We start from the raw sequence: 27719 nt of genomic DNA on the forward strand, positions 1-27719 counted from the left end.
TAATAGATATGGGACTTTATCAAGATGGGATTTGTTTTCTAGTTCTTTGTGGATCTGTGTAATCTGAGGGAAATATGTGTCTCTAATATGGTCATACATTTGGCAGGAGGTTAGGAGGAGCAGCTCAATTTCCACCTCATTTTGTGGGCAGTGTGCACATAGGCAGACCTGGCTCTCAAGAGAAGACAGGCTATAGCGGCCTTTCTCAATAGCAAGGCTATGCTCACTGAGTCTCTTCATAGTCAAAGCTTTCCTTCATTTTGGGTCAGTCACAGTGGTCAGGTATTCTACCACTGTGTACTCTCTGTTTAGGACCAAATAGCATTCTAGTTTGCTCAATTTTTTTTGTTAATTCTTTCCAATGTGTCAAGTAATTATCTTTTTGTTTTCTCATGATTTGCTTGGGTCTAATTGTGTAGCTGTCCTGGGGCTCTGAGGGGTGTGTGTTTGTGAGTCCCCGTACCAGCTGTCAGGGGGGACTCTTCTCCAGGTTCATCTCTCTGAAGGTGATGGCTCTGAGGGGTCTGTGTTTGTGAGTCCCCGTACCAGCTGTCAGGGGGGACTCTTCTCCAGGTTCATCTCTCTGAAGGTGATGGCTCTGTTATGGAAGGCTTGAGAATCACTTCTTTTTAGGTGGTTGTTGAATTTAATTACTATTTTATGGATTTGGATCATTAGTGGGAATCGTCCTAATTCTGCTCTGCATTTCATTTACTATTTGGTGTTTTACGGTGTACACTGAGGATATTTTTGCAGAATTCTGCTTGCAGAGTCTCAATTTGGTGTTTGTCCCGTTATGTGAATTCTGGGTTGGTAAGCGGACCCCAGACCTCACAACCATAAAGGGCAATGGGTTCTATAACTGATTCCAGTATTTTTAGCCAGATCCTAATTGGTATGTCACATTTTATGTTCCTTTTGATGGCGTAGAAGGCCCTTCTGGCCTTGTCTCTCAGATCGTTCACAGCTTTGTGGAAGTTATCTGTGGCGCTGATGTTTAGGCCGAGGTATGTATAGTTGTTGTGTGCTCTAGGGCAGTGGTTCCTAAACTGTTTATAGTCCCGTACCCCTTCAAACATTCAACCTCCAGCTGTGTACCCCCTCTAGCACCAGGGTCAGCTGTACCCCCTCTAGCACCAGGGTCAGCTGTATCCCCTCTAGCACCAGGGTCAGCTGTATCCCCTCTAGCACCAGGGTCAGCTGTATCCCCTCTAGCACCAGGGTCAGCTGTATCCCCTCTAGCACCAGGGTCAGCTGTACCCCCTCTATCACCAGGGTCAGCTGTATCCCCTCTAGCACCAGGGTCAGCTGTACCCCCTCTAAGCACCAGGGTCAGCTGTACCCCCTCTAAGCACCAGGGTCAGCTGTACCCCCTCTAGCACCAGGGTCAGCTGTACCCCCTCTAAGCACCAGGGTCAGCTGTATCCCCTCTAGCACCAGGGTCAGCTGTACCCCCTCTAGCACCAGGGTCAGCTGTACCTCCTCTAGCACCAGGGTCAGCTGTACCCCCTCTAAGCACCAGGGTCAGCTGTACCCCCTCTAGCACCAGGGTCAGCTGTACCCCCTCTAAGCACCAGGGTCAGCTGTATCCCCTCTAGCACCAGGGGCAGCTGTACCCCCTCTAAGCACCAGGGTCAGCTGTACCCCCTCTAAGCACCAGGGTCAGCTGTATCCCCTCTAGCACCAGGGTCAGCTGTACCCCCTCTAGCACCAGGGTCAGCTGTACCCCCTCTAAGCACCAGGGTCAGCTGTACCCCCTCTAAGCACCAGGGTCAGCGCACTCTCAAATGATGTTTTTTGCCATCATTGTAAGCCCGCCACACACACACTATACGATACATTTATTAAACATAAGAATGAGTGTGAGTTGTTGTCACAATCCGGCTCGTGGGAAGTGACAAAGAGCTCTTATAGGACCAGGGCACAAATAATAATAATCAATGATTTTTCTCTTTATTTAACCATCTTACATATAAAACCTTATTTTTTCATCGAAAATTGTGAATAACTCACCGCAGGTTAATGAGAAGGGTGTGCTTGAAAGGATACACATAACTCTGTAATGTTGGGTTGTATTGGAGAGAGTCTCCGTCTTAAATCCTTTTCCACACACAGTCTGTGTCTGTATTTAGTTTTCATGCTAGTGAGGGCCGAGGATCCACTCTCACATGGGAACTATGACCTCAGTGTTTCCAGAAGGATCCGTCTGATAAAGCAGGTCCTCCACCTGCTGAATCTGGAACGCTCAAAATAAACACAGCTGTAGTAGTGACGATACATTTGGCAGCCTCAGGGGCTTGATAGTCCAGTGAAAATGGCTGAGTGTTGATGTGGTGTAAATCTGACAATGAGCAGCTGACATCTGAAGGTTTTTTTAATGAATGCATGTGAGACAGGTTCCATGTACAACAAGACAGGCAGAGGTGAGACAGGTTCCATGTACAACAAGACAGGCAGAGGTGAGACAGGTTCCATGTACAACAAGACAGGCAGAGAGGAAGAGAGAAGAAGAACACAGAGCAGTTTAATTACCTCTGGTTAGGGACACTTTACCCAGTAATAAAGCTTCCACTTCCTGTTCATCAGACGGTGAACATCTGGCAATATCTACATTTCCGACCCCTTGATCGGCTCGCTCTCTGAAAGTAAAGAAAATAGCCTCTTTTTTAATTTTCTAGATATGAAAACAATAACTGAGACATGACGGTTCAATCTAAAGCAGCAGATGTCATTTTCAGGATACATCAATGCAGCCCAGAGAGCTGAACACCAGACTGGTATTGTGGTGGTTCAATACAGCACAGAGAGCTGAACACCAGACTGGTATTGTGGTGGTTCAATACAGCCCAGAGAGCTGAACACCAGACTGGTATTGTGGTGGTTCAATACAGCCCAGAGAGCTGAACACCAGACTGGTATTGTGGTGGTTCAATACAGCCCAGAGAGCTGAACACCAGACTGGTATTGTGGTGGTTCATTACAGCCCAGAAAGCTGAACACCAGACTGGTATTGTGGTGGTTCAATACAGCCCAGAGAGCTGAACACCAGACTGGTATTGTGGTGGTTCAATACAGCCCAGAGAGCTGAACACCAGACTGGTATTGTGGTGGTTCAATACAGCACAGAGACCTGAACACCAGACTGGTATTGTGGTGGTTCAATACAGCCCAGAGAGCTGAACACCAGACTGGTATTGTGGTGGTTCAATACAGCCCAGAGAGCTGAACACCAGACTGGTATTGTGGTGGTTCAATACAGCCCAGAGAGCTGAACACCAGACTGGTATTGTGGTGGTTCAATACAGCCCAGAGAGCTGAACACCAGACTGGTATTGTGGTGGTTCAATACAGCACAGAGAGCTGAACACCAGACTGGTATTGTGGTGGTTCAATACAGCCCAGAGAGCTGAACACCAGACTGGTATTGTGGTGGTTCAATACAGCACAGAGAGCTGAACACCAGACTGGTATTGTGGTGGTTCAATACAGCCCAGAGAGCTGAACACCAGACTGGTATTGTGGTGGTTCAATACAGCCCAGAGAGCTGAACACCAGACTGGTATTGTGGTGGTTCAATACAGCCCAGAGAGCTGAACACCAGACTGGTATTGTGGTGGTTCATTACAGCCCAGAAAGCTGAACACCAGACTGGTATTGTGGTGGTTCAATACAGCCCAGAGAGCTGAACACCAGACTGGTATTGTGGTGGTTCAATACAGCCCAGAGAGCTGAACACCAGACTGGTATTGTGGTGGTTCAATACAGCACAGAGACCTGAACACCAGACTGGTATTGTGGTGGTTCAATACAGCCCAGAGAGCTGAACACCAGACTGGTATTGTGGTGGTTCAATACAGCCCAGAGAGCTGAACACCAGACTGGTATTGTGGTGGTTCAATACAGCCCAGAGAGCTGAACACCAGACTGGTATTGTGGTGGTTCAATACAGCCCAGAGAGCTGAACACCAGACTGGTATTGTGGTGGTTCAATACAGCACAGAGAGCTGAACACCAGACTGGTATTGTGGTGGTTCAATACAGCCCAGAGAGCTGAACACCAGACTGGTATTGTGGTGGTTCAATACAGCACAGAGAGCTGAACACCAGACTGGTATTGTGGTGGTTCAATACAGCCCAGAGAGCTGAACACCAGACTGGTATTGTGGTGGTTCAATACAGCCCAGAGAGCTGAACACCAGACTGGTATTGTGGTGGTTCAATACAGCCCAGAGAGCTGAACACCAGACTGGTATTGTGGTGGTTCATTACAGCCCAGAAAGCTGAACACCAGACTGGTATTGTGGTGGTTCAATACAGCCCAGAGAGCTGAACACCAGACTGGTATTGTGGTGGTTCAATACAGCCCAGAGAGCTGAACACCAGACTGGTATTGTGGTGGTTCAATACAGCCCAGAGACCTGAACACCAGACTGGTATTGTGGTGGTTCAATACAGCCCAGAGAGCTGAACACCAGACTGGTATTGTGGTGGTTCAATACAGCCCAGAGAGCTGAACACCAGACTGGTATTGTGGTGGTTCAATACAGCCCAGAGAGCTGAACACCAGACTGGTATTGTGGTGGTTCAATACAGCCCAGAGAGCTGAACACCAGACTGGTATTGTGGTGGTTCAATACAGCACAGAGAGCTGAACACCAGACTGGTATTGTGGTGGTTCAATACAGCCCAGAGAGCTGAACACCAGACTGGTATTGTGGTGGTTCAATACAGCACAGAGAGCTGAACACCAGACTGGTATTGTGGTGGTTCAATACAGCCCAGAGAGCTGAACACCAGACTGGTATTGTGGTGGTTCAATACAGCCCAGAGAGCTGAACACCAGACTGGTATTGTGGTGGTTCAATACAGCCCAGAGAGCTGAACACCAGACTGGTATTGTGGTGGTTCATTACAGCCCAGAAAGCTGAACACCAGACTGGTATTGTGGTGGTTCAATACAGCCCAGAGAGCTGAACACCAGACTGGTATTGTGGTGGTTCAATACAGCCCAGAGAGCTGAACACCAGACTGGTATTGTGGTGGTTCAATACAGCACAGAGAGCTGAACACCAGACTGGTATTGTGGTGGTTCAATACAGCCCAGAGAGCTGAACACCAGACTGGTATTGTGGTGGTTCAATACAGCACAGAGAGCTGAACACCAGACTGGTATTGTGGTGGTTCAATACAGCCCAGAGAGCTGAACACCAGACTGGTATTGTGGTGGTTCAATACAGCCCAGAGAGCTGAACACCAGACTGGTATTGTGGTGGTTCAATACAGCACAGAGAGCTGAACACCAGACTGGTATTGTGGTGGTTCAATACAGCACAGAGACCTGAACACCAGACTGGTATTGTGGTGGTTCAATACAGCCCAGAGAGCTGAACACCAGACTGGTATTGTGGTGGTTCAATACAGCACAGAGAGCTGAACACCAGACTGGTATTGTGGTGGTTCAATACAGCACAGAGAGCTGAACACCAGACTGGTATTGTGGTGGTTCAATACAGCCCAGAGAGCTGAACACCAGACTGGTATTGTGGTGGTTCATTACAGCCCAGAGAGCTGAACACCAGACTGGTATTGTGGTGGTTCATTACAGCCCAGAGAGCTGAACACCAGACTGGTATTGTGGTGGTTCAATACAGCCCAGAGAGCTGAACACCAGACTGGTATTGTGGTGGTTCAATACAGCCCAGAGAGCTGAACACCAGACTGGTATTGTGGTGGTTCAATACAGCCCAGAGAGCTGAACACCAGACTGGTATTGTGGTGGTTCAATACAGCCCAGAGAGCTGAACACCAGACTGGTATTGTGGTGGTTCAATACAGTCCAGAAAGCTGAACACCAGACTGGTATTGTGGTGGTTCATTAGGTGATGGGAAATATGCAATATGTATACAAAATAATATACTGATACATACCCGCGGTAGCAGGAAGAATTAAGTCCTCCACAATAGTATGGGGCTTGCCTGTCCTAGCCAGTCCTCCACAATAGTATGGGGCTTGCCTGTCCTAGCCAGTCCTCCACAATAGTATGGGGCTTGCCTGTCCTAGCCAGTCCTCCACAATAGTATGGGGCTTGCCTGTCCTAGCCAGTCCTCCACAATAGTATGGGGCTTGCCTGTCCTAGCCAGTCCTCCACAATAGTATGGGGCTTGCCTGTCCTAGCCAGTCCTCCACAATAGTATGGGGCTTGCCTGTCCTAGCCAGTCCTCCACAATAGTATGGGGCTTGCCTGTCCTAGCCAGTCCTCCACAATAGTATGGGGCTTGCCTGTCCTAGCCAGTCCTCCATAAATAGTATGGGGCTTGCCTGTCCTAGCCAGTCCTCCACAATAGTATGGGGCTTGCCTGTGCTAGCCAGTCCTCCACAATAGTATGGGGCTTGCCTGTCCTAGCCAGTCCTCCACAATAGTATGGGGCTTGCCTGTCCTAACCACTCGGTAGCTCACCATATACGATGCTTCTAGCCTCTTCTTATTAATGGTATCTGTTGCTTTTATACATGTCTTACTACTCGAAAGTCGTCTTTTTTCAAATTGTCGTGTTTCGTTTCTAAATGTCGGCACAAGAGTGAAGGTTTCACTGCGAGAGTGTAACGGGTAATGTGAACTGGATGTTAATTATTTGACTAGGCTTCCTGTATTCGACATTGAGTTATTTCGCTGAACACTAGATGGTTACATATTATTTTTGGCAGTGAAATGAGGCTACTCAGGCGAGAGATAAAACCTCCCCCAATAGCCCCTTGGAAAATATAAATGTACTGTTTGAAAATGGTAAAATGTGAATCACATTTTTAGTTGGAAACACCTGCTGTAGGGCAACGGTGTCTCGATGGAATTTGTATTTATGGTCCTGGAAACTGGACCTTTTTATGGAACAGCATTATTTTTGTCTTACTGAGATTTAATGACAGGCCCCAGGTCTGTCAGGGCCCCAGGTCTGTCAGGGCCCCAGGTCTGTCAGGGCCCCAGGTTTGTCAGGGCCCCAGGTCTGTCAGGGCCCCAGGTCTGTCAGGGCCCCAGGTCTGTCAGGGCCCCAGGTCTGTCAGGGCCCCAGGTCTGTCAGGGCCCCAGGTCTGTCAGGGCCCCAGGTCTGTCAGGGCCCCAGGTCTGTCAGAATCTGTGCAGAAGATCTTGGTGCTGCTGTAGGCCCTCCTTGGTTGGAGACAGACGCACCAGATCATCAGCAAACAGTAGACATTTGACTTCAGATTCTAGTAGGGTGAGGCCAGCTGCTGCAGACTGTTCTAGTGCTCTAATTGATTATATATGTTGAAGAGGGAGGGGCTTAAGTTGAATCCCTGTCTCACCTCATAGCACTGAGGAAAGACATCTGATTTTTGCCAATTTTAACCGCACACTTGTTTGTGAACATGGATTTTATAATGTCGTATGTTTCTCCCCCAACACAGTTTTCCATCAATTTATATAGCAGACCCTCATGCCAAATTGAGTCAAAAGCTTTTTTGAAATCAACAAAGTATGAGAACACTTTGCTTTTGGTTTGTTTGTCAATTAGGGTGTGCAGGGTGAATACGTGGTCTGTCGTACGGTAATTTGGTAAAAAGACAATTTGACATTTGCTCAATACATTGTTTTCACTGAGGAAATGTATGAGTCTGCTGTTAATGATAATGCAGAGGATTTTCCCAAGGTTGCTGTTGACGCATATCCCACGGTAGTTATTGGGGTCAAATTTTTTCTCCACTTTTGTGAATTGGGGTTATCAGTCCTTGGTTCCAAATATTGGGGAAGATGCCAGAGCTGAGGTTGATGTTAAAGAGTTTAAGTTTAACCAATTGGAACACTCTCTCTGCTTCCACCCTCATTCTGACCCCTCCCTCCCCCCTCCTTCTGCTCCACCCCCCTTACCTCACTCCCACCCTCTCTCCATCCCGTCCCCCCCAGGACATCCATTCACAGGGTGAGGTCATAGCGTGTCTGGAGAAAGCCTTAGTCCAAGAGGCGGAGCAACAGGACCAGGCTCATCCAATCAGAGAGGAGTGTAAGAAGAGCATCATGCGAGTAGCGGAGCTGTCGTCAGACGACTTCCACCTGGACAGATTCCTGTACTTCTCCTGCCGAGAGGACCGAGAACGCTTCTGTGAAAACGTACGCTGCTCATCTTACCTTACAAAACGGTCTCCCAAATTACAATTATCTGATGCTTCAGGTTACTGAGGACGTTGACTGGTCTTCAGGTTACTGAGGACGTTGACTGGTCTCTGTTCTTCAGGTTACTGAGGACGTTGACTGGTCTCTGTTCATCGGGTTACTGAGGACGTTGACTGGTCTCTGGTCTTCAGGTTACTGAGGACGTTGACTGGTCTTCAGGTTACTGAGGACGTTGACTGGTCTCTGTTCTTCGGGTTACTGAGGACGTTGGCTGGTCTCTGTTCTTCGGGTTACTGAGGACGTTGACTGGTCTCTGTTCTTCAGGTTACTGAGGACGTTGACTGGTCTCTGTTCTTCAGGTTACTGAGGACGTTGACTGGTCTCTGTTCTTCAGGTTACTGAGGACGTTGGCTGATCTCTGTTCTTCAGGTTACTGAGGACGTTGACTGGTCTCTGTTCTTCAGGTTACTGAGGACGTTGACTGGCCTCTGATCTTCAGGTTACTGAGGACGTTGACTGGTCTCTGTTCTACGTGTTACTGAGGACGTTGACTGATCTCTGTTCTTCAGGTTACTGAGGACGTTGACTGGTCTCTGTTCTTCGGGTTACTGAGGACGTTGGCTGGTCTCTGTTCTTCAGGTTACTGAGGACGTTGACTGGTCTCTGTTCTTCAGGTTACTGAGGACGTTGGCTGATCTCTGTTCTTCAGGTTACTGAGGACGTTGACTGGTCTCTGTTCTTCAGGTTACTGAGGACGTTGACTGGTCTCTGTTCTTCAGGTTACTGAGGACGTTGACTGGTCTCTGTTCTTCAGGTTACTGAGGACGTTGACTGGTCTCTGTTCTTCAGGTTACTGAGGACGTTGACTGGTCTCTGTTCTTCAGGTTACTGAGGACGTTGGCTGGTCTCTGTTCTTCAGGTTACTGAGGACGTTGACTGGTCTCTGTTCTTCGGGTTACTGAGGACGTTGGCTGGTCTTCAGGTTACTGAGGACGTTGACTGGTCTCTGTTCTTCAGGTTACTGAGGACGTTGACTGGTCTCTGTTCTTCAGGTTACTGAGGACGTTGACTGGTCTCTGTTCTTCAGGTTACTGAGGACGTTGACTGGTCTTCAGGTTACTGAGGACGTTGACTGGTCTCTGTTCATCGGGTTACTGAGGACGTTGACTGGTCTTCAGGTTACTGAGGACGTTGACTGGTCTCTGTTCTTCAGGTTACTGAGGACGTTGACTGGTCTCTGTTCTTCAGGTTACTGAGGACGTTGACTGGTCTTCAGGTTACTGAGGACGTTGACTGGTCTCTGTTCTTCAGGTTACTGAGGACGTTGACTGGTCTCTGTTCTTCAGGTTACTGAGGACGTTGACTGGTCTCTGTTCTTCAGGTTACTGAGGACGTTGACTGGTCTCTGTTCTTCAGGTTACTGAGGACGTTGACTGGTCTTCAGGTTACTGAGGACGTTGACTGGTCTCTGTTCTTCAGGTTACTGAGGACGTTGACTGGTCTCTGTTCTTCGGGTTACTGAGGACGTTGACTGGTCTCTGGTCTTCAGGTTACTGAGGACGTTGACTGGTCTTCAGGTTACTGAGGACGTTGACTGGTCTCTGTTCTTCGGGTTACTGAGGACGTTGGCTGGTCTCTGTTCTTCGGGTTACTGAGGACGTTGACTGGTCTCTGTTCTTCAGGTTACTGAGGACGTTGACTGGTCTCTGTTCTTCAGGTTACTGAGGACGTTGACTGGTCTCTGTTCTTCAGGTTACTGAGGACGTTGGCTGATCTCTGTTCTTCAGGTTACTGAGGACGTTGACTGGTCTCTGTTCTTCAGGTTACTGAGGACGTTGACTGGCCTCTGATCTTCAGGTTACTGAGGACGTTGACTGGTCTCTGTTCTCCGTGTTACTGAGGACGTTGACTGATCTCTGTTCTTCAGGTTACTGAGGACGTTGACTGGTCTCTGTTCTTCGGGTTACTGAGGACGTTGGCTGGTCTCTGTTCTTCAGGTTACTGAGGACGTTGACTGGTCTCTGTTCTTCAGGTTACTGAGGACGTTGACTGGTCTCTGTTCTTCGGGTTACTGAGGACGTTGGCTGGTCTCTGTTCTTCAGGTTACTGAGGACGTTGACTGGTCTCTGTTCTTCAGGTTACTGAGGACGTTGGCTGATCTCTGTTCTTCAGGTTACTGAGGACGTTGACTGGTCTCTGTTCTTCAGGTTACTGAGGACGTTGACTGGTCTCTGTTCTTCAGGTTACTGAGGACGTTGACTGGTCTCTGTTCTTCAGGTTACTGAGGACGTTGACTGGTCTCTGTTCTTCAGGTTACTGAGGACGTTGACTGGTCTCTGTTCTTCAGGTTACTGAGGACGTTGGCTGGTCTCTGTTCTTCAGGTTACTGAGGACGTTGACTGGTCTCTGTTCTTCGGGTTACTGAGGACGTTGGCTGGTCTTCAGGTTACTGAGGACGTTGACTGGTCTCTGTTCTTCAGGTTACTGAGGACGTTGACTGGTCTCTGTTCTTCAGGTTACTGAGGACGTTGACTGGTCTCTGTTCTTCAGGTTACTGAGGACGTTGACTGGTCTTCAGGTTACTGAGGACGTTGACTGGTCTCTGTTCATCGGGTTACTGAGGACGTTGACTGGTCTTCAGGTTACTGAGGACGTTGACTGGTCTCTGTTCTTCAGGTTACTGAGGACGTTGACTGGTCTCTGTTCTTCAGGTTACTGAGGACGTTGACTGGTCTTCAGGTTACTGAGGACGTTGACTGGTCTCTGTTCTTCAGGTTACTGAGGACGTTGACTGGTCTCTGTTCTTCAGGTTACTGAGGACGTTGACTGGTCTCTGTTCTTCAGGTTACTGAGGACGTTGACTGGTCTCTGTTCTTCAGGTTACTGAGGACGTTGACTGGTCTCTGTTCTTCAGGTTACTGAGGACGTTGACTGGTCTTCAGGTTACTGAGGACGTTGACTGGTCTCTGTTCTTCAGGTTACTGAGGACGTTGACTGGTCTCTGTTCTTCGGGTTACTGAGGACGTTGACTGGTCTCTGTTCTTCGGGTTACTGAGGGCGTTGACTGGTCTCTGTTCTTCAGGTTACTGAGGACGTTGACTGGTCTCTGTTCTTCGGGTTACTGAGGACGTTGACTGGTCTCTGTTCTTCAGGTTACTGAGGACGTTGACTGGTCTCTGTTCTTCAGGTTACTGAGGACGTTGACTGGTCTCTGTTCTTCAGGTTACTGAGGACGTTGACTGGTCTCTGTTCTTCAGGTTACTGAGGACGTTGACTGGTCTCTGTTCTTCAGGTTACTGAGGACGTTGGCTGGTCTCTGTTCTTCAGGTTACTGAGGACGTTGGCTGGTCTCTGTTCTTCAGGTTACTGAGGACGTTGACTGGTCTCTGTTCTTCAGGTTACTGAGGACGTTGACTGGTCTCTGTTCTTCGGGTTACTGAGGACGTTGACTGGTCTCTGTTCTTCGGGTTACTGAGGACGTTGGCTGGTCTCTGTTCTTCAGGTTACTGAGAATGTTGACTGGTCTTTGTGTTTCTCTGCTCTTCCAGACCCAAGCAGGAGAGGGCAAGGTCTACAAGTGTCTCTTCAGCCACAAGTTTGAGGAGGCCATGTCTGAGAAGGTATGGAGAAAACCACTGATGAAGACGTGCAGATGATGTATATCAACATGGATATTATTTATTATATACACTATATACAAACATATGGTATTTCTAGTCCAAGATATTCCCGCATAGTCACCGCTTAGACAAACCCACAGTACTGTGTTAGGCTGGGAGGGAGATTTGTGGTCAGGACTGAGAATTAGAAGGAAGCGACATGCTGTCAACAGTGGTTGGGTGTTAAACTAAAGGCTTTATTAAAGGTCATTAAAGGGGCGGGCTAACAGTGGTTGGGTGTTGAACTAAAGGCTTTATTAAAGGTCATTAAAGGGGCGGGCCAACAGTGGTTGGGTGTTGAACTAAAGGCTTTATTAAAGGTCATTAAAGGGGCGGGCCAACAGTGGTTGGGTGTTGAACTAAAGGCTTTATTAAAGGTCATTAAAGGGGCGGGCCAACAGTGGTTGGGTGTTGAACTAAAGGCTTTATTAAAGGTCATTAAAGGGGCGGCCAACAGTGGTTGGGTGTTGAACTAAAGGCTATATTAAAGGTCATTAAAGGGGCGGGCCAACAGTGGTTGGGTGTTGAACTAAAGGCTTTATTAAAGGGGCGGCCAACAGTGGTTGGGTGTAGAACTAAAGGCTTTATTAAAGGGGCGGGCCAACAGTGGTTGGGTGTTGAACTAAAGGCTTTATTAAAGGTCATTAAAGGGGCGGGCCAACAGTGGTTGGGTGTTGAACTAAAGGCTTTATTTAAGGTCATTAAAGGGGCGGGCCAACAGTGGTTGGGTGTTGAACTAAAGGCTTTATTAAAGGTCATTAAAGGGGCGGCCAACAGTGATTGGGTGTTGAACTAAAGGCTATATTAAAGGTCATTAAAGGGGCGGGCCAACAGTGGTTGGGTGTAGAACTAAAGGCTTTATTAAAGGGGCGGGCCAACAGTGGTTGGGTGTTGAACTAAAGGCTTTATTAAAGGTCATTAAAGGGGCGGGCCAACAGTGGTTGGGTGTTGAACTAAAGGCTTTATTAAAGGTCATTAAAGGGGCGGGCCAACAGTGGTTGGGTGTTGAACTAAAGGCTTTATTAAAGGTCATTAAAGGGGCGGCCAACAGTGGTTGGGTGTTGAACTAAAGGCTATATTAAAGGTCATTAAAGGGGCGGGCCAACAGTGGTTGGGTGTAGAACTAAAGGCTTTATTAAAGGGGCGGGCCAACAGTGGTTGGGTGTTGAACTAAAGGCTTTATTAAAGGTCATTAAAGGGGCGGGCCAACAGTGGTTGGGTGTTGAACTAAAGGCTATATTAAAGGTCATTAAAGGGGCGGGCCAACAGTGGTTGGGTGTTGAACTAAAGGCTTTATTAAAGGGGCGGCCAACAGTGGTTGGGTGTAGAACTAAAGGCTTTATTAAAGGGGCGGGCCAACAGTGGTTGGGTGTTGAACTAAAGGCTTTATTAAAGGTCATTAAAGGGGCGGGCCAACAGTGGTTGGGTGTTGAACTAAAGGCTTTATTAAAGGTCATTAAAGGGGCGGCCAACAGTGGTTGGGTGTTGAACTAAAGGCTATATTAAAGGTCATTAAAGGGGCGGGCCAACAGTGGTTGGGTGTAGAACTAAAGGCTTTATTAAAGGGGCGGCCAACAGTGGTTGGGTGTAGAACTAAAGGCTTTATTAAAGGGGCGGGCCAACAGTGGTTGGGTGTTGAACTAAAGGCTTTATTAAAGGTCATTAAAGGGGCGGCCAACAGTGAGCAGACATTTTCTTTCTCAAGCTGTTATTTTCCCAGCTCCTATGCCATTTTTGGACGTGTGTAAAAGCTCTCTTTTCATGTGACAATGACTAAAACTCCTCCCTCCCTCCCTCCCTCCCTCCCTCCCTCTCCCTCTCCCTCTCCCTCTCCCTCTCCCTCTCCCTCTCTCCTCCTCCCTCTCTCCTCCTCCCTCTCTCCTCCTCCCTCACACACTCTCCTCCTCCCTCCCTCTCTCCTCCTCTCCTCCTCCCCTCCCTCTCTCCTCCCCTCCCTCCATCCCCCTCTCCTTCCCTCTCTCCTCCTCCCCTCTTTCTCACCCGCTCTCCTCCTCCCCTCCCTCTCTCCTCCCCTCCCTCTCTCCTCCCCTCCCTCTCTCCTCCTCCCTCCCTCTCCTCCCTCTCTCCTCCTCCCTCTCTCCACCTCCCTCACACACTCTCTCTCTCCTCCTCCCTCCCTCTCTCCTCCTCCCCTCCCTCTCTCCTCATCCCTCCCTCCCTCTCTCTCTCCTCCTCTCCTCCTCCCCTCTATCTCGCCCGCTCTCCTCCTCCCCTCCCTCTCCCCTCCCTCCCTCAGTGTCGAGAGGCCCTGACCACGCGTCAGAAGTTGATAACCCAGGACTACAAGGTTAGCTACTCTCTGACCAAGGCCTGTAAGGCTGACCTCAGGAAGCATCGCTGTAACCTGGACACCAACATGCCCCGCGCTAGAGAGGCACGACTATCATATCTGCTACTGTGCCTGGAGTCTGCTGTCCACAGGGGTGAGAGAGAGAGAGAGGAGTCTGCTGTCCACAGGGGTGGGTGGAGGAGAGAGAGAGAGAGAGAGGAGTCTGCTGTACACAGGGGTGGGTGGAGGAGAGAGTGTGTGTGGAGTCTGCTGTCCACAGGGGTGGGTGGAGGAGAGAGAGAGAGGAGTCTGCTGTACACAGGGGTGAGAGAGAGAGAGAGGAGTCTGCTGTCCACAGGGGTGGGTGGAGGAGAGAGAGAGAGAGAGAGTGTGTGTGGAGTCTGCTGTCCACAGGGGTGGGTGGAGGAGAGAGAGAGAGGAGTCTGCTGTACACAGGGGTGAGAGAGAGAGAGAGGAGTCTGCTGTCCACAGGGGTGGGTGGAGGAGAGAGAGAGTGTGTGTGGAGTCTGCTGTCCACAGGGGTGAGAGAGAGAGGAGTCTGCTGTACACAGGGGTGAGAGAGAGAGAGAGGAGTCTGCTGTACACAGGGGTGGGTGGAGGAGAGAGTGTGTGTGGAGTCTGCTGTCCACAGGGGTGGGTGGAGGAGAGAGTGTGTGTGGAGTCTGCTGTCCACAGGGGTGGGTGGAGGAGAGAGTGTGTGTGGAGTCTGCTGTCCACAGGGGTGGGTGGAGGAGAGAGTGTGTGCGGAGTCTGCTGTCCACAGGGGTGGGTGGAGGAGAGAGTGTGGGTGTGTGTACATATGTATGAGGGGTGATAAATGCCATACACACATTCAATGGTTAATGTATGGCATTTATCACCCCTCATACACATGTACACACATTCAATGGTTAATGTTTGAGGGGTGATACTTGAAGGTGTGACTTGAACGTGTGTATTTAAAAATATATATTTTTATTGTTTATGTGTAACAATACGAAGCGTGAACGTCTGATTTAATTCGGTTCCTAACAGCTGCGTTAATGGAATTCACTCCACAATACAATAGCCACTGTACTAACAGGACCCCTGGGGGTAATAATGCCTGTATAGAAACACATGAACCACATAACGTATTGTTCAGTGGGTCTACATTCATTAGGTTAAAGGTTACTAACAGGACCCCTGGGGGTAATAATGCCTGTATAGAAACACATGAACCACATAACGTATTGTTCAGTGGGTCTACATTCATTAGGTTAAAGGTTAAAGGTTACTAACAGGACCCCTGGGGGTTATAATGCCTGTATAGAAACACATGAACCACATAACGTATTGTTCAGTGGGTCTACATTCATTAGGTTAAAGGTAAAGGTTAAAGGTTACTAACAGGACCCCTGGGGGTAATAATGCCTGTATAGAAACACATGAACCACATAACGTATTGTTCAGTCGGTCTACATTCATTAGGTTAAAGGTTACTAACAGGACCCCTGGGGGTAATAATGCCTGTATAGAAACACATGAACCACATAACGTATTGTTCAGTGGGTCTACATTCATTAGGTTAAAGGTTAAAGGTTACTAACAGGACCCCTGGGGGTAATAATGCCTGTATAGAAACACATGAACCACATAAGGTATTGTTCAGTCTACATTCATTAGGTTAAAGGTTAAAGGTTACTAACAGGACCCCTGGGGGTAATAATGCCTGTATAGAAACACATGAACCACATAACGTATTGTTCAGTGGGTCTACATTCATTAGGTTAAAGGTTAAAGGTTACTAACAGGACCCCTGGGGTTATAATGCCTGTATAGAAACACATGAACCACATAAGGTATTGTTCAGTCTACATTCATTAGGTTAAAGGTTAAAGGTTACTAACAGGACCCCTGGGGGTAATAATGCCTGTATAGAAACACATGAACCACATAACGTATTGTTCAGTGGGTCTACATTCATTAGGTTAAAGGTAAAGGTTAAAGGTTACTAACAGGACCCCTGGGGGTAATAATGCCTGTATAGAAACACATGAACCACATAAGGTATTGTTCAGTCTACATTCATTAGGTTAAAGGTTAAAGGTTACTAACAGGACCCCTGGGGGTAATAATGCCTGTATAGAAACACATGAACCACATAACGTATTGTTCAGTCTACATTCATTAGGTTAAAGGTTAAAGGTTACTAACAGGACCCCTGGGGGTAATAATGCCTGTATAGAAACACATGAACCACATAACGTATTGTTCAGTCTACATTCATTAGGTTAAAGGTTAAAGGTTACTAACAGGACCCCTGGGGGTAATAATGCCTGTATAGAAACACATGAACCACATAACGTATTGTTCAGTCTACATTCATTAGGTTAAAGGTTAAAGGTTACTAACAGGACCCCTGGGGGTAATAATGCCTGTATAGAAACACATGAACCACATAACGTATTGTTCAGTCTACATTCATTAGGTTAAAGGTTAAAGGTTACTAACAGGACCCCTGGGGGTAATAATGCCTGTATAGAAACACATGAACCACATAACGTATTGTTCAGTCTACATTCATTAGGTTAAAGGTTAAAGGTTACTAACAGGACCCCTGGGGGTAATAATGCCTGTATAGAAACACACGAACCACATAACGTATTGTTCAGTGGGTCTACATTCATTAGGTTAAAGGTTAAAGGTTACTAACAGGACCCCTGGGGTTATAATGCCTGTATAGAAACACATGAACCACATAACGTATTGTTCAGTCTACATTCATTAGGTTAAAGGTTAAAGGTTACTAACAGGACCCCTGGGGGTAATAATGCCTGTATAGAAACACATGAACCACATAAGGTATTGTTCAGTCTACATTCATTAGGTTAAAGGTTAAAGGTTACTAACAGGACCCCTGGGGTTATAATGCCTGTATAGAAACACATGAACCACATAAGGTATTGTTCAGTCTACATTCATTAGGTTAAAGGTTAAAGGTTACTAACAGGACCCCTGGGGGTAATAATGCCTGTATAGAAACACATGAACCACATAACGTATTGTTCAGTCTACATTCATTAGGTTAAAGGTTAAAGGTTACTAACAGGACCCCTGGGGGTAATAATGCCTGTATAGAAACACATGAACCACATAACGTATTGTTCAGTCTACATTCATTAGGTTAAAGGTTAAAGGTTACTAACAGGACCCCTGGGGGTAATAATGCCTGTATAGAAACACACGAACCACATAACGTATTGTTCAGTGGGTCTACATTCATTAGGTTAAAGGTTAAAGGTTACTAACAGGACCCCTGGGGTTATAATGCCTGTATAGAAACACATGAACCACATAACGTATTGTTCAGTCTACATTCATTAGGTTAAAGGTTAAAGGTTACTAACAGGACCCCTGGGGGTAATAATGCCTGTATAGAAACACATGAACCACATAAGGTATTGTTCAGTCTACATTCATTAGGTTAAAGGTTACTAACAGGACCCCTGGGGTTATAATGCCTGTATAGAAACACATGAACCACATAAGGTATTGTTCAGTCTACATTCATTAGGTTAAAGGTTAAAGGTTACTAACAGGACCCCTGGGGTTATAATGCCTGTATAGAAACACATGAACCACATAAGGTATTGTTCAGTCTACATTCATTAGGTTAAAGGTTAAAGGTTACTAACAGGACCCCTGGGGTTATAATGCCTGTATAGAAACACATGAACCACATAAGGTATTGTTCAGTCTACATTCATTAGGTTAAAGGTTAAAGGTTACTAACAGGACCCCTGGGGGTAATAATGCCTGTATAGAAACACACGAACCACATAAGGTATTGTTCAGTCTACATTCATTAGGTTAAAGGTTAAAGGTTACTAACAGGACCCCTGGGGGTTATAATGCCTGTATAGAAACACATGAACCACATAAGGTATTGTTCAGTCTACATTCATTAGGTTAAAGGTTAAAGGTTACTAACAGGACCCCTGGGGGTAATAATGCCTGTATAGAAACACATGAACCACATAACGTATTGTTCAGTCTACATTCATTAGGTTAAAGGTTAAAGGTTACTAACAGGACCCCTGGGGGTAATAATGCCTGTATAGAAACACATGAACCACATAACGTATTGTTCAGTCTACATTCATTAGGTTAAAGGTTAAAGGTTACTAACAGGACCCCTGGGGGTAATAATGCCTGTATAGAAACACATGAACCACATAACGTATTGTTCAGTCTACATTCATTAGGTTAAAGGTTAAAGGTTACTAACAGGACCCCTGGGGGTAATAATGCCTGTATAGAAACACATGAACCACATAACGTATTGTTCAGTCTACATTCATTAGGTTAAAGGTTAAAGGTTACTAACAGGACCCCTGGGGGTAATAATGCCTGTATAGAAACACATGAACCACATAACGTATTGTTCAGTCTACATTCATTAGGTTAAAGGTTAAAGGTTACTAACAGGACCCCTGGGGGTAATAATGCCTGTATAGAAACACACGAACCACATAACGTATTGTTCAGTGGGTCTACATTCATTAGGTTAAAGGTTAAAGGTTACTAACAGGACCCCTGGGGTTATAATGCCTGTATAGAAACACATGAACCACATAACGTATTGTTCAGTCTACATTCATTAGGTTAAAGGTTAAAGGTTACTAACAGGACCCCTGGGGTTATAATGCCTGTATAGAAACACATGAACCACATAACGTATTGTTCAGTCTACATTCATTAGGTTAAAGGTTAAAGGTTACTAACAGGACCCCTGGGGGTAATAATGCCTGTATAGAAACACATGAACCACATAAGGTATTGTTCAGTCTACATTCATTAGGTTAAAGGTTAAAGGTTACTAACAGGACCCCTGGGGTTATAATGCCTGTATAGAAACACATGAACCACATAAGGTATTGTTCAGTCTACATTCATTAGGTTAAAGGTTAAAGGTTACTAACAGGACCCCTGGGGTTATAATGCCTGTATAGAAACACATGAACCACATAAGGTATTGTTCAGTCTACATTCATTAGGTTAAAGGTTAAAGGTTACTAACAGGACCCCTGGGGTTATAATGCCTGTATAGAAACACATGAACCACATAAGGTATTGTTCAGTCTACATTCATTAGGTTAAAGGTTAAAGGTTACTAACAGGACCCCTGGGGGTAATAATGCCTGTATAGAAACACACGAACCACATAAGGTATTGTTCAGTCTACATTCATTAGGTTAAAGGTTAAAGGTTACTAACAGGACCCCTGGGGTTATAATGCCTGTATAGAAACACACGAACCACATAAGGTATTGTTCAGTCTACATTCATTAGGTTAAAGGTTAAAGGTTACTAACAGGACCCCTGGGGGTTATAATATATCCAGCGATGTTCAGACTCCAAGAATGAGAACGATTTAAAATATGTTTTAATTCACCAATCTGATTGAACGTTGCTGTACGTTCCTGCTTTATAGCTTAAGTTATAGCCTAACATGAAGGAAATGACAGGTCAGTGACCTTTAACCTAATGAATGTAGACTCAATGAACCATAAGTTATGTGGTTCATGTGTTTGTATACAGGCATTATAACCCCCCACTTTGACAGATGGTAAACATTGCGAGGGTCGTTTTAGTACGGTGGCTATTATATTGTGGAGTGAATTCCACTAACGCAGCGGTTAGGAACCGAATTTAATCAGACGTTCACGCTTCGTATTGTTATAATGTTCCCTCAATGTTTTCGTCAACGAGCAAATTTCAGGTCTGCTGAGCTCAAATGTGAACGTTGTGAAAATTCTGTGCAACTTCCAGCGAGTGCTTACTGTGAACGCTGAGGCTGTAGCAGCTTTAAGTTACAGTTTTACTGTGAACACTGAGGCTGTACCAGCTTTAAGTTACAGTTTTACTGTGAACACTGAGGCTGTACCCGCTTTAAGTTACAGTTTTACTGTGAACACTGAGGCTGTACCCGCTTTAAGTTACAGTTTTACTGTGAACACTGAGGCTGTACCCGCTTTAAGTTACAGTTTTACTGTGAACACTGAGGCTGTACCTGCTTTAAGTTAGTTTTACTGTGAACGCTGAGGCTGTACCAGCTTTAAGTTAGTTTTACTGTGAACGCTGAGGCTGTACCAGCTTTAAGTTAGTTTTACTGTGAACGCTGAGGCTGTACCAGCTTTAAGTTAGTTTTACTGTGAACGCTGAGGCTGTACCAGCTTTAAGTTAGTTTTACTGTGAACGCTGAGGCTGTAGCAGCTTTAAGTTACAGTTTTACTGTGAACACTGAGGCTGTACCAGCTTTAAGTTACAGTTTTACTGTGAACACTGAGGCTGTACCTGCTTTAAGTTAGTTTTACTGTGAACGCTGAGGCTGTACCAGCTTTAAGTTAGTTTTACTGTGAACGCTGAGGCTGTACCAGCTTTAAGTTAGTTTTACTGTGAACGCTGAGGCTGTACCTGCTTTAAGTTACAGTTTTACTGTGAACACTGAGGCTGTACCCGCTTTAAGTTACAGTTTTACTGTGAACACTGAGGCTGTACCCGCTTTAAGTTACAGTTTTACTGTGAACACTGAGGCTGTACCCGCTTTAAATTACAGTTTTACTGTGAACACTGAGGCTGTACCCGCTTTAAGTTACTGTTTTACTGTGAACACTGAGGCTGTACCCGCTTTAAGTTACTGTTTTACTGTGAACACTGAGGCTGTACCCGCTTTAAGTTACTGTTTTACTGTGAACACTGAGGCTGTACCCGCTTTAAGTTACAGTTTTACTGTGAACACTGAGGCTGTACCCGCTTTAAGTTACAGTTTTACTGTGAACGCTGAGGCTGTACCCGCTTTAAGTTACAGTTTTACTGTGAACGCTGAGGCTGTACCAGCTTTAAGTTAGTTTTACTGTGAACGCTGAGGCTGTACCCGCTTTAAGTTACAGTTTTACTGTGAACACTGAGGTTGTACCCGCTTTAAGTTACAGTTTTACTGTGAACACTGAGGCTGTACCCGCTTTAAGTTACTGTTTTACTGTGAACACTGAGGCTGTACCCGCTTTAAGTTACTGTTTTACTGTGAACACTGAGGCTGTACCCGCTTTAAGTTACAGTTTTACTGTGAACACTGAGGCTGTACCCGCTTTAAGTTAGTTTTACTGTGAACGCTGAGGCTGTACCCGCTTTAAGTTACAGTTTTACTGTGAACGCTGAGGCTGTACCAGCTTTAAGTTAGTTTTACTGTGAACACTGAGGCTGTACCCGCTTTAAGTTACAGTTTTACTGTGAACACTGAGGCTGTACCCGCTTTAAGTTACAGTTTTACTGTGAACACTGAGGCTGTACCCGCTTTAAGTTACTGTTTTACTGTGAACACTGAGGCTGTACCCGCTTTAAGTTACTGTTTTACTGTGAACACTGAGGCTGTACCCGCTTTAAGTTACAGTTTTACTGTGAACACTGAGGCTGTACCCGCTTTAAGTTACAGTTTTACTGTGAACACTGAGGCTGTACCCGCTTTAAGTTACAGTTTTAACAGGGGACAAGTAGGCTACTGTGGCTTTATGATCATAATGTAGCCTACCAGAGTGGCTTACCATCAAAAACAATGGATAAAATGCATCCCATAACACTTTAACATGGACATAGCTGTTCTATCATTCAGCCAATGTGTGGTGTTCAATGTAGACCTCCATTCCATGAGACATGCTACATGTATTCAGACACCTTGACTTCTTCTTCTCTCTCTCCAGGTCGTACAGTGTCTGAGGACTGCCAGGGGGAGATGTCGGAGTACCGTAGAATGCTGATGGAGGATTTCTCTCTGAGTCCAGAAATAGTCCTCCACTGTCGAGGGGAGATGGAGACCCGCTGCTCCGGACTCCACAGGAAAGGACGTACCCTCCACTGTCTGATGAGGGTGGGCCGAGGGGACAAGGGAAGCACGGTGGACGGACTCTGTCAGAGCGCGGTGAGACACTGGAGAGACAGCGCCTTCAGGAAGTAGTCACAGCGCCTTCAGGAAGTAGTCACACCCCTTGACCTTTTCCACATGTTGTTGTTACAATTTGAATTTAAAATGGATTAAATTGAGATGTCGCTGGCCTACACACAATACCCCATAGTGCAATGGTGTTTAATTTCTTCAAATTAATAAAAAATGAAAATGAAAAGTATTCAAGCCCTTTTAAATAAGCACATATTTACTCCTGAACTTAACAAGTCACATAATATGTTGCATGGATTCAGTCTGTCTTCAATAATAGTATTTAACATGATTTTTGAATGACTACATCATCTCTATACTCCACACATCAAATTGTCTATAAGGTCCCTCAGTCGAGCAGTGCATTTCAAACATAGATTCAACCACAAAGACCAGGGAGGTTTTCCAAGGCCTCTAAAAGAAGGGCACCGATTGGTAGATGGGTAAAAAAATTAAAAAGCAGACATTGAATATCGCTTTGAGCATGGTGCAGTTATTAATTACACTTTGGATGGTGTATCAATACACCCAGTCACTACAAAGATACAGGCGTCCTTCCTAACTCAGTTGCCGGAGAGGAAGGAAACCGCTCAGGGATTTCACCATGAGGCCAATGGTGACCTTAAAACAGTTACAGAGTTTAATGGCTGTGATAGAAAACTGAGGATGGATCAACAACATTGTAGTTACTCCACAATACTAACCTAAATGACAGAGTGAAAAGAAGGAAGCCTGTACAGAATAAAAATATTACATAACATGCATCCTGTTTGCTACAAGGCTCTAAAGTAATACTGCAAAACATGTGGTAAAGAGATGAACACAAATCCAATAAAACACATTACTGAGTACCACTCTACATATTCTCAAGCATAGTGGTGGCTGCATGTTGTTATGGGTATGCTTGTCATCGTTAAGGACCGGGGAGTTTTTCAGAAATGGAATTGAGCTAAGCGCAGGCAAATTCCTAGAGGAAAACCTGGTAGTCTGCTTTCCACCAGACACTGGGAGATGAATTCACCTTTCAGCAGGACAATAACCTAAAACACGGGCTAAATCCTTGAGGAAAACCTGGTAGTCTGCTTTCCACCAGACACTGGGAGATGAATTCACCTTTCAGCAGGACAATAACCTAAAACACAGGCTAAATCCTTGAGGAAAACCTGGTAGTCTGCTTTCCACCAGACACTGGGAGACAAATTCACCTTTCAGCAGAACAATAACCTAAAACACAAAGACAAATATACACTGGAGTTGCTTAATTAGAAAGACAGTGAATGTTCCTGAGTGGCCGAGTTACAGTTTTGACTACAGGTGTGGAAAGCTCTTAGAGGCCCAGAACGACTCCCAGCTGTAATCGCTGCTAAAGGTGCTTGACTCATGGGTGTGAATAATAATGATGTAAATGAGAGATTAATCTTTAAAATGTTCTATATATTTGCTAACTAAAAACATGTTTTTATGGGGTATTGTGTGTAGATGGGTGAGAACCCAAAAATCTATTTAACCCATTTTGAATTCAGGCTGTAACAACAAAATGTAGAATAAGTCAAGGGGTATGAGTACTTTCTGAAGACACTGGACACACACACACACACACACACACACACACACACACACACACACACACACACACACACACACACACACACACACACACACACACACACACACACACACACACACACACACACACACACACACACACACACACACACACACACACACACACACACACACACACACACACACACACACACACAGGAGACAGGCATGAATAGACACACGTACAGAAACACAGCAAATGGCATGAACAGGCTCAACTTTTGTCTGGTTTCTAAAGATCTGTATTTACTGTTCCTACTGACTAGGATGTGGAGATGGGGCTGTATTTACTGTTCCTACTGACTAGGATGTGGAGATGGGGCTGTATTTACTGTTCCTACTGACTAGGATGTAGAGATGGGGCTGTATTTACTGTTCCTACTGACTAGGATGTAGAGATGGGGCTGTATTTACTGTTCCTACTGACTAGGATGTGGAGATGGGGCTGTATTTACTGTTCCTACTGACTAGGATGTAGAGATGGGGCTGTATTTACTGTTCCTACTGACTAGGATGTAGAGATGGGGCTGTATTTACTGTTCCTACTGACTAGGATGTAGAGATGGGTCTGATGGGGCTGTATTTACTGTTCCTACTGACTAGGATGTGGAGATGGGGCTGTATTTACTGTTCCTACTGACTAGGATGTAGAGATGGGGCTGTATTTACTGTTCCTACTGACTAGGATGTAGAGATGGGGCTGTATTTACTGTTCCTACTGACTAGGATGTAGAGATGGGGCTGTATTTACTGTTCCTACTGACTAGGATGTAGAGATGGGGCTGTATTTACTGTTCCTACTGACTAGGATGTAGAGATGGGGCTGTATTTACTGTTCCTACTGACTAGGATGTAGAGATGGGGCTGTATTTACTGTTCCTACTGACTAGGATGTGGAGATGGGGCTGTATTTACTGTTCCTACTGACTAGGATGTAGAGATGGGGCTGTATTTACTGTTCCTACTGACTAGGATGTAGAGATGGGGCTGTATTTACTGTTCCTACTGACTAGGATGTAGAGATGGGGCTGTATTTACTGTTCCTACTGACTAGGATGTAGAGATGGGGCTGTATTTACTGTTCCTACTGACTAGGATGTAGAGATGGGGCTGTATTTACTGTTCCTACTGACTAGGATGTAGAGATGGGGCTGTATTTACTGTTCCTACTGACTAGGATGGAGAGATGGGGCTGTATTTACTGTTCCTACTGACTAGGATGGAGAGATGGGGCTGTATTTACTGTTCCTACTGACTAGGATGTAGAGATGGGGCTGTATTTACTGTTCCTACTGACTAGGATGGAGAGATGGGGCTGATGGGGCTGTATTTGTATGTGTTTTCATACACTGCTGCCGCCCTTAGGGTACTAAAACATGTGTTTAAATCTAGTTGTGTGTAAATCTAGTAGTATTGTTATTGTAAATCTAGTAGTATTGTTATTGTAAATCTAGTAGTATTGTTATTGTAAATCTAGTAGTATTGTTATTGTAAATCGAGTAGTATTGTTATTGAAAATCGAGTAGTATTGTTATTGTAAATAAGTAATGTTGTTACTGTAGACAAGTCGTGTTGTTATTGTAAACAAGTCGTGTTGTTATTGTAAACAAGTCGTGTTGCTATTGTAAACAAGTCATGTTGTTATTGTAGACAAGTCGTGTTGTTATTGTAAACAAGTCGTGTTGTTATTGTAAACAAGTCGTGTTGTTATTGTAAACAAGTCATGTTGTTATTGTAAACAAGTAGTGTTGTTATTGTAAACAAGTAGTGTTGTTATTGTAAACAATTAGTGTTGTTATTGTAAACAATTAGTGTTGTTATTGTAAATAAAGTAGTGTTGTTATTGTAAATAAAGAAGTATTGCTATTGTGTTGTCCCTCAGCTCCAGAGCTTGATCCAGTCAGCTGATCCTGGATCAGACTACAGGATAGACCGGGCCCTGAACGAAGCCTGTGAGTCTGTTATCCAGACTGCCTGCAAACACATCCGCAGCGGGGACCCCATGTGAGTACCATCACACACACACACACACACACACACACACACACACACACACACACACACACACACACACACACACACACACACACACACACACACACACACACACACACACACACACACACACACACACACACACACACACACACACACACACACACAGAAGAACAATCGCATGCACACACACATTTTGTGAGTACTGTAATCTCAGACACACGCAGACACTGAATAAATACACACCTGTCTTTTCTAATGTACCTGTGGTGTTTGGCGGCACCTCCAGCTGTGTCTTTCCTGCCGTGTTAGTCAGTTCAGAATAAAGGGGTTTGTTACCTGTCAGGGATATCACTGTTGTCTTTGTCTTGAACAACATGCCACTGGCAGGAAAAGGCTCCCGAGTGGCCTAAGGCGCTGCATCTCAGTGCTAGAGGTGTCACTACACACCCTGGTTAGATTCCAGGCTGTATCACAACTGGCCGTGATTGGGAGTCCCACAGGGCGGTGCACAATTGGCCCAGCGTCATTAGGATTTGGCCAGGGTAGGCCGTCATTGTCAATAAGAATTTGTTCTTAACTGACTTGCTTATTTAAATAAGGTAAAATAAACGAACAAAAAAAGCCTCGGTCTTTCACTTCCTCCTCCTCCTCATCCTCTCTCTTCTGTATCTCTCTCTCTCTCTCTCTCTTTCTTTCTTTCTTTCTTTCTTTCTTTCTTTCTTTCTTTCTTTCTTTCTTTCTTTCTTTCTTTCTTTCTTTCTTTCTTTTCTTTCTTTCTGTTCAGGCCGGGCACTTTGTCAGTAATATGTTCGGGTCGGCAGTGGTGTAAAGTACTTAAGTAAAAATACTTTAAAGTACTACTTAAGTAGTTTTTTGGGGTATCTGTACTTTATTTATATTTTTACAACTTTTACTTCACTACATTCCTAAAGAAAATTAACTTTTTACTCCATACATTTTCCCTGACACCCACAAGTACTCGTTACATGTTGACATTCTGGCTATCAGCAAATGTAAAAAAACAGAAAACCGTGCCGGGCACGGCGTCGGGGAGGGGTTCAGCTCGGCTTCGAGGAGGGGTTCAGCTCGGCGTCGGGGAGGGGTTCAGCTCGGCGTCGGGGAGGGGTTCAGCGCGGCGTCTGGGATGGGGTTCAGCGCGGCGTCGGGGAGGGGTTCAGCTCGGCGTCGGGGAGGGGTTCAGCGCGGCGTCGGGGAGGGGTTCAGCGCGGCGTCGGGGAGGGGTTCAGCGCGGCGTCGGGGATGGGGTTCAGCTCGGCGTCGGGGAGGGGAGGGGTTCAGCTCGGCGTCGGGGAGGGGTTCAGCGCGGCTTCGAGGAGGGGTTCAGCTCGGCGTCGGGGAGGGGTTCAGACCGGACACAGTGTCAGTAATATGTTCAGGCTGGGCAGCAGTGAACTTTCACATCTCTGTTTGTTCTAAGGCTGTTTTTTAATCTCCCAGCTCTTTGCTAGACAGAGTTGTGGTTGTAAAGGGATGGAGATGCTTCCAATTGGCTCATTCATCCCCCTTCCTCTCCACTCTAACTGTTTCCCAGGTCGCTGCTGGAAATGAGAATGTGTTGTCAGTCAATTGACCTGGGCGTCCGGGTTAGTGGAGGGTTTGGCCCGGCGTCGTCCGGGTTAGTGGAGGGTTTGGCCCAGCGTCGTCTGGGTTAGGGGAGGGTTTGGCCCAGCGTCGTCCGGGTTAGTGGAGGGTTTGGCCCAGCGTCGTCCGGGTTAGGGGAGGGTTTGGCCCAGCGTCGTCCGGGTTAGGGGAGGGTTTGGCCCGGCGTCGTCCGGGTTAGTGGAGGGTTTGGCCCAGCGTCGTCCGGGTTAGTGGAGGGTTTGGCCCAGCGTCGTCCGGGTTAGTGGAGGGTTTGGCCCGGCGTCGTCCGGGTTAGTGGAGGGTTTGGCCCAGCGGCGTCCGGGTTAGTGGAGGGTTTGGCCCAGCGTCGTCCGGGTTAGTGGAGGGTTTGGCCCAGCGGCGTCCGGGTTAGGGGAGGGTTTGGCCCAGCGGCGTCCGGGTTAGTGGAGGGTTTGGCCCAGCGGCGTCCGGGTTAGTGGAGGGTT

General features: G+C 46.2%; 1 protein-coding gene across 1 annotated transcript in view; it reads left to right on the forward strand.

Annotated features, from left to right (window-relative positions):
- Positions 1–27719, forward strand: part of LOC139575406 (Golgi apparatus protein 1-like) — a 105579-nt gene that overhangs the window by 26534 nt on the left and 51326 nt on the right. The window contains exons 5-9 of the mRNA XM_071400342.1: positions 7920–8123; positions 11675–11746; positions 14043–14229; positions 21818–22035; positions 25538–25659. Coding sequence (XP_071256443.1) covers positions 7920–8123; positions 11675–11746; positions 14043–14229; positions 21818–22035; positions 25538–25659 — 803 coding nt within the window. The remainder of the gene's footprint in view (positions 1–7919; positions 8124–11674; positions 11747–14042; positions 14230–21817; positions 22036–25537; positions 25660–27719) is intronic.

This window comes from Salvelinus alpinus, chromosome 5 (genome assembly GCF_045679555.1).
Source record: "Salvelinus alpinus chromosome 5, SLU_Salpinus.1, whole genome shotgun sequence".
Lineage (NCBI taxonomy): Eukaryota > Metazoa > Chordata > Actinopteri > Salmoniformes > Salmonidae > Salvelinus > Salvelinus alpinus.